Source organism: Phragmites australis, chromosome 11 (assembly GCF_958298935.1).
Source record: "Phragmites australis chromosome 11, lpPhrAust1.1, whole genome shotgun sequence".
Classification (NCBI taxonomy): Eukaryota; Viridiplantae; Streptophyta; class Magnoliopsida; order Poales; family Poaceae; genus Phragmites; species Phragmites australis.
In genome coordinates this window covers 790,001-800,928 of record NC_084931.1, presented here as the reverse complement: position 1 = coordinate 800,928, position 10,928 = coordinate 790,001, and the positions used below count along the sequence as shown (strand labels likewise).

The following is a 10,928-nucleotide window of genomic DNA, read 5'->3' as shown; positions in this document are numbered from 1 at the left end:
GCACGGCTGTGGGGTTTAGGTGGCACGGCTCAGTTGCGAGCCTTGTTGGGTTGAGCTTCTAGGTCTAGATCGTTATCAAAGTCCGCGGTGCGTCGATTCATCTATAACTAACCCGGTCATTGAAACGGCATTGTAACCTAACTCGTCTTCCGAGTTTTTCCTTTACTTAATATAATAACACACAGTTCTCCTGCGTCGTTCGTGAAAAAAAAATAGATTTTGGAGAATTCATGAGCTCCAAGTATGAGCTTTTGGCGAGATGACGAGCTATATGATGCCTGGCCTTCTGGTCCCTGGAAAGCCAGGCCAAACCTGGTAGTAGCAGAGAGCCGCCTTTGCCACATCCAGCCAAAAAACGTGTTGGTGCTTTCTAGCAGCATTAGCATAGCATATCAACGGAAAAGATGGAGCAAGTTGGAAATAAATAGTGAATCGATGAGTGGGGCAAATTTGTGCAGGAAATAGCATGGCAACAACTGGGGGAGGTACTTCCATTCTTGACGTACTTCTCTTCTTTCTTGAAAAAAACTTAATTCTTCTGTCGGTAACGGTAAGTAAACACAAACACGACTAGCAGCAATAATCTTACATGATGAACGAGTTTATCAGACAAGGTGTAATTATAAGTGATTTGTTTTAACAAAATACTAGTTCAGCGGAAGTTGGGACTGGCTAAAATCATGATACAGGGGCATTAGTGTTGGAAAATATTACAATCAGAATTTTGCATCCAAAGTCGCATCAGAATAGGCCACAAAGGAAAAGAAAAGTATGCATCAGAATCTAGCCATCCTATAAACCTCTTGAACAAAGTTTCAACTTTTTATTTAGGAATAGCAGCACCATGAATGAGCAGCTTGATTTCAGCTCTTTCCGCTCTCCTCCTCTTTCATCTTTTTCTCCCACCTACGTTTCTGAAGGGGGAAAAATTCAAGCACACACAGACAAAGATGAGCAAGTTAGATCTTTTTCAAGGGATGCCTTCATTCAGTCACTATCAAAACCACCATTACATTTAGTCTAAATACAAAAAATGGGCATCTTTCCACACAAAGGTCACTGTAAAAAAGCTGGATCACCGACGGCAGAGATTAAAGTCACAGCTCCATCAAAACTAGCAGCACAGTTTTGGAAAGTAATTCTCAAAGTAAGTTATTATTAACCTAACAAGATAGACTGGTGAACAAGCATCTGGAAATTTTGTTGTCAGCGCACCATCACAATTCTATGGGTCTGCTTGTGTAGTTTATGTTCATTTTATAAGCTGGATTGTTGGTATTATGGAAGTCTTAGACCATGCTTCACAAAACCTTCATTAGTTGTTGTTAAATTATGAGATCAGTGAACCAGCCCACCAACACAAACTTCGCTTTAGAAAGAAGGTTAGGCTTAAATCTAGGGCCCCAAATATACTTGGTGTACAATGCTGAGATTACTGGCTTATGCTTATGTTGATGATAAGCCAAAGATTAAAGGCTTGTATTGCCCAGTTACACATCTAACCTGCAGCTCATCACTGGATAAGCTGCATTTAAGCTGAAAGGTAGCACTTGAAGGAAGCTTTCACAGGAAATGCCTAGATAAGCTTCTGCCATGATGCTAGGAGGTTAAAACAACTAATACCCAGGTCTTGTGCTTCTCTACGTTACTGAGCATGATTCCAAATATGGCTAAGTTTACCACTGATCAAGCACAACAACGGCTACTTTGCAATTATGCAAAAGATAAGCCACCTAGGTCACATACTCTCAACATAAGTTGGTTACTGAACAACCAGAATTGTACAAAACAGTATCTACATTTGATTTGATAAACTGTGATCTTGTGCTTATATGAGAATCCAAAATTAGGCTCAAAAGGCTCTGATCTAAGATGAATGGGACCTAACAGTCTCTTAAACAGATGGGACATATATTATAACAAATGAACCATGAATCCTGGCACCTTCTCCATCAGCAAATATCTACCATGATAGAAGGAAACAAAAAGAATAGGCTTGCAGCAGTGTGGATAAATCTAACACTGAAAGGCTATTGTGCTAAACAGCCAGGCTTTGGCCTTTGGCACACCAAAAACCTCATGTTAAACATGCCGATTTAAGTAGATACTGAGGGATCGAATACAACCAGTTAACTATACATCGAGACTAGAGATATATCAGCTGGCAATTGGCATGGTTATACACGAGGATTGCTAATACCAATGCATTGTGTGCCCACTGTACCGAAATGTAAAGAGTACACCAGAAAGCAGAGCATAGTTAAGATGAGGAAGCGGCAAACCTTGTAGTCGAGCAGCATCTGGGGCATCTTCTTCATCAGCTCAACGGTATTAGCTCGCCTGAGAAAACGAATCGAATCCCCCGGAATTAAGCATCAATCACACAACCAACGGACGACAGGGAAGAGGAAAGGAAATGCGCGCTTACTTCTCGGCGGCGATGCGGTCGCACTTGTGCCCCTTGCGCTTGGTGCGCATCTCTCCGCGGGGCGGGTCGTAGGTCCAGTCCTCGCCGGCGAGGAGGACCTCCTTGCGGAGGCGGGCGCGCTTGCGGGCGCTGAGGCCGAGCGGCTTCCACGCACCGAGCTCCCAGTACCCCCACACCCCTTTCCCGAGCTCCCCCTTGTACTTGGCCAGCTTGTCCCGCCACGGGTACCCCTCCGCCCACTTCGCCGCCGTCGCGGCCGCCGCCGCAGCCCCCTTCCCGGCCATCGTCTCTCCACTTGCTATCGCTTTGGCTCAGTTAGGGTTCTGTTTGTCCTCGCCGGCGGCGGTTTGGGTAGTGACCGCCTATTGGGCTTCATGGTTTCCGCCTTAATGGGCCCAAATTGGGCTTTTTGGCCCATAAGAGTCCATAACGGCCCATAAAAACCCTTCTCGTCGCCTTCTCCCACGAAAACCTCGCAGCCGCAGCCGCACGGGTCGAAGAGGCAGCAGCAGCCATGGTGCTCGCGCGCAAGAAGCTGAAGCAGAAGCTCCACACCCTCGTCCCCTCCGGCGACGCCGAGGCGGCAGAGCATGAAGCGGAGGCGCAGGCCGTGAAGGAGCGGCTCACCTCCTCCAAGCGCCCCCGCCCCAGGCGGCCCAAGAAGTCCAAGAAGTCGCTCCCTGAAGAAGTGTGGCAGACGGAGGAGGAGTGGAGGAAGGAGGTGGAACGGAGGAGGGAGGAGAGGAGGAATAAGAAGAAGGAGAAGAGGAGGATCAGGAGGTTGACGGAGGCGGAGGCCGCGGCGGCGGCGACACAGCAGTCGGGAGGGGAAGCGGAGGCCAAGGAAGAGACGGTGGAAGTGACCGACCCTGCTGTCGGGTCCGAGCATCCGGTTGAGGCAGAGGATAGGTGAGTTAGTGCTTGAAAATTTAGTGTTTTTGCCCAAAAAAGAATCGCAGAAATTTGCATAGCAATAGCATGCTTGAATAGTGTGAGCTTGGAACAATATAGCTGTAACAATAAGAGATAGTCAACAAATGCTGGGGATGAATACTCGGCTTTGGGTATTTTAGCTTTGCCATTGGTTTAAGTATTATTACTCCGTCATGCACGAAAAGCTGTTTGGCCGTCTTATTGTTCTGTGATCTAATTTTAAGCGATCATTGTCTTTGTTAAACAAATAACTCACCTTCTCTGGCTGCCATGCATACTGTTATTTAGCTTGCTTTTTGTTGGTTTCTCCATTGAACTGATCAGCGTGGTGGAGCTATTTTGCAGCTTGTAGGATGTGGTTTTTGAAGGCATTAGTTGTGTAATGTTTCGTATTCTTGTTTCAGGGAGCAAACTATAAAGAATGTGGAAGTGCCTGAACCAAGAGTTAGGTCCAACAATCCCGTCGTTGCAGATAATAGGTGAGTTTGGGCACAATAGATCAGTGTTTTTGTACTTGTGAAGCTTAGGTGTGGTGGACCTATTTTGCAGTTGCAGCTTGTAGGGTGCGGTCGCATTGGTTGTGTTATATTTTGCATTCTTGTTTCAGGGAGCAAAATCACAAGGTGGAAGTGGCCAAATCTGGAGCTGGGTCCAACAATCCTGTCTTCACAGAGAATAGGTGAGTTGGGCATGATGATTGGTGCTTTTGTACTCATGAATACATTCATTCTTGTTAGATTGGCACAAATGTAGCGTGGAAATAGAAGGAATATTGATGTTAAGATGTTATCTCTGTGAAAAAATCAGACAGTAATAATAGTAGAGCATGTTATTACACGATGAGTGTGTTGAAAGATTGGAGGTAGTGGACAAATCTCAGGGTTCTACTCATATTTGGGTTATATTGTGTTGATTTTCCATTGATTGAAGCAGTTCAATTCTATAATACGTAAGGAATTGTGTTACCATCTTATTTGGTTGTAATGTTGATCAAAGTAAAAAAAACACCTTTTCTGTTTGACATGTTGGAACGCAACTTCTTTACCATGGTATATTAATTGAATTGATAAGGAGTGCTGGTTGGCATTACCATGGTATATTTAGCTCCTTGCAGGAAGGTGTATGTTGGTGACATCCCATACTGTGTCGGCATTAGTCGTTTAATATTTTCCATCCCTTTTTCAGGGAGCAAAGCATAAAGAAGGTGTATGTTGGTGGCATCCCATACTATTCATCGGAGGATGACATAAGGAGTTTCTTTGAAGGGTGTGGAAGTATCACAGCTATCGACTGCATGACTTTTCCCGAGAGTGGGAAATTCAGGGGTATTGCCATTCTCACATTTAAGGTCAGCTTTTAAGCCAGTTTTGGTGCTTTTAGTATGGCATTCCTGTTCTGTTAGGGTCATCAAATTCACAAGCATGATATACAACTTTAGACATTTTGTAACTGTATTGCATGTACAAAGTTCTTATTCCATTAATCATATCTAGATGTCAATCTGACTTGTTAACAGAACTGGAGTAGAAATTGTAGGCTCAGCAGCCTCCAAATCCTAGATAATTTATCTGTATGGTCTTTGGTTACTTCATTACTATTACTGGTGCCTTCGTTATTTTTCTCATCATCTTTTTTGTTGGATCTTGTGGGTTCCATCTCTAGCCTACCCCAATTTGCTTGAGACTAAAAGGCTTTGTTGTTGTTGTTGGTCTTTGATACTGCAGCCTTGCATCTGTACAGTCTTAGCTTTCATTTGAATTTCATATAATTGATGGAAATCAACTGAAGTATCAGCATTGAATGCTTCTCTGTAATTTTTTCATGTGGCTTGCCAAAACCATGCATTTTGCAGTTGTTTTGTTTGGGAATTGGAACTTGACTGACTGTTCTTGTTCAGACTGACGCTGCCGCCCAGAGGGCATTGGCTCTTGATAGTGCAGATATGTAAGCACATGTTCTTCTGTATGTTATCCCTCTCATTTGGTTTGATCATGGATGATGACATTCTTGTTAACCATTTCAGGGGAGGATTTTATCTGAAAATCCAGCCTTACAAATATTACCGTGAGAAGGAAGATTTTGCACCAAAGTTGATAGAGGGATACAATAGGATATATGTTGGAAATCTACCATGGGATATAACAGAAGATGATATAAAAAAGTTCTTTTCTGATTGCAAGATTTCGTCCATCCGATTTGGAAGAGACAAGGAGACAAGTGATTTCAAGGGCTATGTGCATGTTGATTTTTCTGATGGCACATCTCTTGCTGTTGCTTTGAAGCTTGACCAGAAGGTGATTAAGGGACGGCCAGTCAGAATCAGATGCGCTGTTCCCAAAAAGGATAACCAGAAAGTCAATGATAATGGGAACTCGGATCCTTCAAAGAATAAGATCCGGGCATGCTATGAATGTGGCACCCCTGGGCACCTCTCTTCTTCGTGCCCAAATAAGAAGGATTCTGAAGTACGGACATGCTATGAATGTGGCAGCCCTGGGCACCTCTCTTCTTCTTGCCCAAATAAGAAGGATTCTGAAGTACGGATATGCTATGAATGTGGCACCCCTGGGCACCTCTCTTCGTCTTGCCCAAATAAGAAGGGTTCTGAAGTAATTTCTGATGAAACGAAGGCTAATGTTGACTCTGCCACAGCATCCTCGAAGAAGAGGCGGACATGTTATGAATGTGGGACACCTGGCCATCTCTCATCGGCTTGTCCAAACAAAAGGGCAGCAGACTCTGTTTTGAACAACATGGAGCTTGATGATGATGCAAAGGCTGCACCTACCTTGGTGTCCGAGGAAAAGAAATTAGGCGATGAATCAAATTCAGCACCTTCGAAGAAGAGGCGGAAATGCTACGAGTGTGGCATTTCTGGTCATCTCTCATCCGCTTGCCCCAACAAAAAGGCTGCTGAGGTTGTCTGCAATGAAGAGAAACCTGATGATGGCTCAAATGCTATTCCTTCAGCCATTGCCGATGAAAAGAAGGCCAGTGACGACACAAAATCTGTGCCTCCAAAGAAAAAGAAGAGACGCACATGCTATGAGTGTGGCATCGCCGGCCATCTCTCGTCAGAGTGCCCAAACAAGGCAGCTGCTGAGGTCAAATGATCTTTTTTGTTCTTCAGGATTTAACCCCATTGTATCGTATGGTTTGTTCCTTCATTCGAGCAGCAAAGTTTTTATCTGTGAAGGAAAAGTGAAGTTTTGTCAGTAGGTTGCAGTCTAGGCACAATAGACAAGTGTTGTTATCTTTCCTTACCAAATTTTGAATGCATGATAAAGTATACCCGGCCGGGATTATTAGAACTTGATTTGAACACAGTAGGAAGGAATGAGTTTGTATCCATTTCATTGATCCAAGGCAGTTGTCGATGGGGAGAGATCAACCGCAACAGGGATCATTATTCAGTTTTTGGGAAAGAGTTTGCTGGAATCACCATCATCTATTACAACTGTTTTGTTGAGAAAATGTATCATTAATTCATGAGCTGGGACTGTGGACCGATCGTGGCACGGGCCGGCGTTCTCCAGGTAAACAGTACCAGCCCAGGCCCTAATTCCTCTTATTCTAGTACAATGATATTTACAAACAGTACAAGGCAGTGGAGCAACCCATAGGCCCATATTATGATTCATATCCTAAATTGTGATTAATATCCTAACTTGTAATAACTACTAAATGTTAACCTCTTTTCTCCACCCTATCCCGATCCGATTCAGTCACCACTTGCTCTCTGTGACGACGTCACTGACCACTGTCTTCTGCTTAGCGATAGAGGCAGATGCTTTGGTTCGTAGAGATTCATCCAAGAAACAGAGCAGTCTGCATCACCACAGTGCAGACCTACGTGGAGACGGCGACCAAACCCATAGAAAAAATGAGACGAGGTGCGTGCTTAGAGACGCAAGCAAATTAAGTAGTCCCATCCAGATCCCAACTGGAACCGGCTGGTGAGCTCCAGCCTAAAACGCAGCAACTCGTTCGTGTTCTCTCATCTGATGGCGACTGAACTCTTTCTCAAAAGCAGGTAGCCCATCATGTGAGTTGTGACGTAGGCGAGCAACAGGTCTCTTATGACAGGGAAACAAATTTGTCAATGCATCAGACCACATTTTGATCCTACCGAAATGTACTCCCTTTTTTTCATGTCGTTTTACGGCGATATTTTTACACTGCACACATGAAGAGGAGGCACAAAAATTTCAGTAAGGCGATCAAAGAGGAAGATATCTATATCAGCAACTTACTAATCGTCTACTCCTGTCAGCTGTCTACTAATAAACCCTTCATCTGTTCATCTCCGTTACGCTTTTATGCAGTACTAATCATATATTTTCAACGGATAAAGCTATGCCATTGATGGGTAGCAGCGTCACAGCACTATCACCTCCTAGCATTAATTATACAACTCACAGTCGATTTATAAATTCACACTTCTTTTTTGTTTGTTTGGAGCCGCCTAGAACCGCACAACAGGAGAGAAGTGGATAGAACATAGCAAGCAAACTGAATCCGGTATCTTCAGGGCCTAAAGAAAACACTGCTATTCCGTGGTCATAGGTCATTGTTTTCTGATCTTTTTTGTTCAATTTAATTTGTCGGGACTGCAGAAAAATCAGCGATCAGTACTAAAATTCCAGAGTAGCTGTCTTGATTCTTGCTACTCTTTTTTTTCCCCCTCTCAAAATCCTGTATGCTGGCTCTTAAACAGCATGGGACACTGAAGCAAATCTGCCCCCTGAATCACCAAGGAATATTCTGGCTTTTCGCAACTCGAAATCGCAGTTTCAACGCCATGACGAGACGCGCAATATCATATCACGTAACCAACCTTTGAATCAGCTTAGTTGGAGTAGTGGCTTCTTGAAAGATTCCTCTGTATTCAGTGGTCGGCACACAGCAGGCGCACGAAAGATATTCAGAAGGAAAGATGCACAAAACAGAAACAGCTCATGCTTCTATTATTATCTTTTGTTCTATTTTTTCTACAGAAATGATCGTTGACATGTTGGAGCAGTATAATTTATAGGTGTTATGCTCAGCAGGTTTCACGAAGTGAGAAAAAGAATTGCGCAAGGAACCAGATTTGTTCTTTGATACTGCTGCACCAAGAATTCAGGTATAAGTAACTAGCAAGTCAACACAAGCAAATTGGATCATTGAGCCCCAAAGTCTCAGCCAGTGTAAAACAATTTTTGCACAGGTTTGACATACCAATGGTTCTTGGGTTTTGATGCAGCGGTTGCGGAATCTTGAAGTAAATCATGAAGCAAAATTCTACTTTTGATCTCTTATGCGGAGAACAACAGACGCAATACAAGATGCAAGTTCAGACTGAGGTGGACAGAAAATCTACTTGGGGCATGAATAATGCTAGGTGCCTATGACTAGGTGCTTAAGGAAAGATGAGGTGAAGTTGCAGGGACAATAAGAATTCCAAGCGCCAATCATCGGTAGCCGCTAAAGGAAACTGCAAATTGCCCATTTGTGTCTCTGGACAGATGAACATCATGCTGTCCTGTCAATGAACATCTATTAGAGCAACTTGTGGGAAGAGAACAGTTATCCTTTTTATATTGACTTGGGCTCCGGTGAGGGATTATGTTACTTCAGGATGCAGAAAGGACCATTTTGCCAACTGTCCTTTGCAAATCGTTTGATCCTTGAATCTGCAGCTTACATGATGAGAATTATGAGACGCGGCAAATAGGTGCGCATTCCCATCTCTTTACTATGAAATCTTAGGCAGTCAGTAGCAGAAATATTGCTTTCCCAAAGACATTCAGTCTTCAACGAGTACTTGCTAAATAGGTTTGACCTAGAGGTTGATCCAACTGGTAGAATCTTGGTCCAATAACTTCATGCTCTTTTTTCTGAAATGTGAATAGGAGCAAGATTCCATTTGATTCCCATCAAACACTTCCACTGTGTGGAGCAATTGGAGACGCCATAAACTCTTAAATCCTAATCCATTGGACATCAAGAAATGATCTTTAGCGCCATATGATAATTTATCTTTTTTGCGTTTGCAAGTTGCAACAAGCAGGAGTAAACTACTATATAACTTGGCCAAGTTCCTTTCTGCTTACATCAAGCAGCAATTATTGATCAACGCAGTCCAATCAAATGATGCAACGTCGGCACAAGCAACCCAAGAACCAATCATCGGTCTCAGATTCCACTACTCGATGGTTGTTTTTGTGCTGGCCATTCGGCTGGATGAACTATCAAGTAGGTGCAAATCGGAAGAGGCATTTCTTATGCTGCTAACATAGTAGTAGCATTATGAGTCAGTAAAAAAGGGATTAAGTGAGTGGGTGCAACTCACTATTTATTAATGTGTCATTTGGAGGATCCATGAGACGCTTAATGAGATCATCATTGATCAAACAGGGTATCTTCGTAAGCACGACGCCTAATTGTTGTTTTCTGTTGCCCTATGGCCTAGTTGTCTTAATAAAACTGAAGTGACGGGAGGATGTCTGCAGGATTGGTGCAAGTAATTCAGTGGGCCACAGTATATTCACAGGAAAAATTATATTTCCGAGTTGGCATAGAGATCCATGCCCCTTTTTTATGTATTGGACTAAAATCAAGCAAGGGCGTTAAGTTTAGTATCCCGGGCTTCTAGAAGTGTAGAATGTCTCTAGTCATCAATGGCTTGAGAACACCACCTTCAGAAGAAAACAGCCATCTTATTCTTCTTGCTACTTTCTGAAATTTGAAAATTGAAGTGTTCTTACACTTCAATGAAGCGGTGTTGTTGACGATTTCTATCATATTTGTATGAGTTATCAGACCGATTTTGCTATTTGTTATTTGCCTTGTTTAGTATAAATACACTGACTATTAGACTGTTATAGAGATTTTTTTAAACGTAAACCAGTAGAAGATCTGCCCGTTTTGTATTAATATAGGAGTAAAAGAATTACAAGCAGGTTGTTGGCCCTGGATGTGGATGCTGAAGAGAAAATGCCTTAGCTACAAAAAGGAATTAGAAGCTCGGGAGGAAGACAAAAACATGGCCCCGGCGATGCACCATGCTCTTGCCTCCTCTTGCCCTGGATGTTATAGAGATCGACTTGTTACTTTTTGGAATGTTAATTCAGATTAAAATGCAACTTATCTTACAGAAAAAGTAAGTCGCCATAGGAATAGTGATCCTTGATAGTCCATTCCCTGCCCAGAGTATCTTGCTCAAAAGATTTGAAGGAAAAAGGATGTGGTTTCTCCAAAACAAACCGTTGGCCGGAATCTACATGCCCTCATGAACTGCAAAACTCAGCAGCAGAGTGAGTAATCAGTCCTGTCCTGATTCCACAGCCGAAGGTTCCCTCCCTTCAACTGAACCCAACGCATGCGCTCTCTCTTATACTATGCATCAATCATGCCGCTGCATCCGAACTGCCAAAGAACGGCGTCGACTCGGCGAAACTCGACGCCGTTTGCGCTTGCTTCTGTGCCCAATCATGGCCACTCCAGATGCTCATTTGCCTATCAGAATTCAGAAGCAACATAAAAGAACCCAGACACCTCGCAGAACTCTATGTCAGTAAGCAAA

The 10,928-nt window shown here is 43.3% G+C and overlaps 2 protein-coding genes across 3 annotated transcripts; one reads left to right on the top strand and one right to left on the bottom strand.

Annotated features, from left to right (window-relative positions):
- Positions 1 to 617: 617 nt before the first annotated feature.
- LOC133884701 (uncharacterized) lies at positions 618 to 2,773 on the bottom strand. Its single transcript, XM_062324213.1, has 3 exons — positions 2,429 to 2,773; positions 2,283 to 2,340; positions 618 to 914 (listed from the first exon to the last, which is right to left on the bottom strand). Exons 1-3 carry the CDS (start codon positions 2,710 to 2,712, stop codon positions 864 to 866), a joined length of 393 nt encoding a protein of 130 aa, XP_062180197.1. The 5' UTR covers positions 2,713 to 2,773; the 3' UTR covers positions 618 to 863.
- A 131-nt stretch (positions 2,774 to 2,904) lies between these two features.
- Positions 2,905 to 9,035, top strand: LOC133884699 (phragmoplastin interacting protein 1-like). Of its 2 annotated transcripts, none has more exons than XM_062324212.1 (8): positions 2,905 to 3,337; positions 3,766 to 3,840; positions 3,969 to 4,040; positions 4,547 to 4,709; positions 5,259 to 5,305; positions 5,385 to 6,897; positions 8,413 to 8,486; positions 8,607 to 9,035. In XM_062324212.1, the coding sequence occupies exons 1-6, from the start codon at positions 2,943 to 2,945 to the stop codon at positions 6,472 to 6,474; spliced, it is 1,842 nt and encodes a 613-aa protein (XP_062180196.1). In that variant the 5' UTR covers positions 2,905 to 2,942; the 3' UTR covers positions 6,475 to 6,897; positions 8,413 to 8,486; positions 8,607 to 9,035. The 2 variants fall into 2 exon arrangements, with proteins under 2 accessions (XP_062180196.1, XP_062180195.1); XM_062324211.1 differs by having other exon boundaries at positions 8,571 to 9,035.
- Positions 9,036 to 10,928: the final 1,893 nt, after the last annotated feature.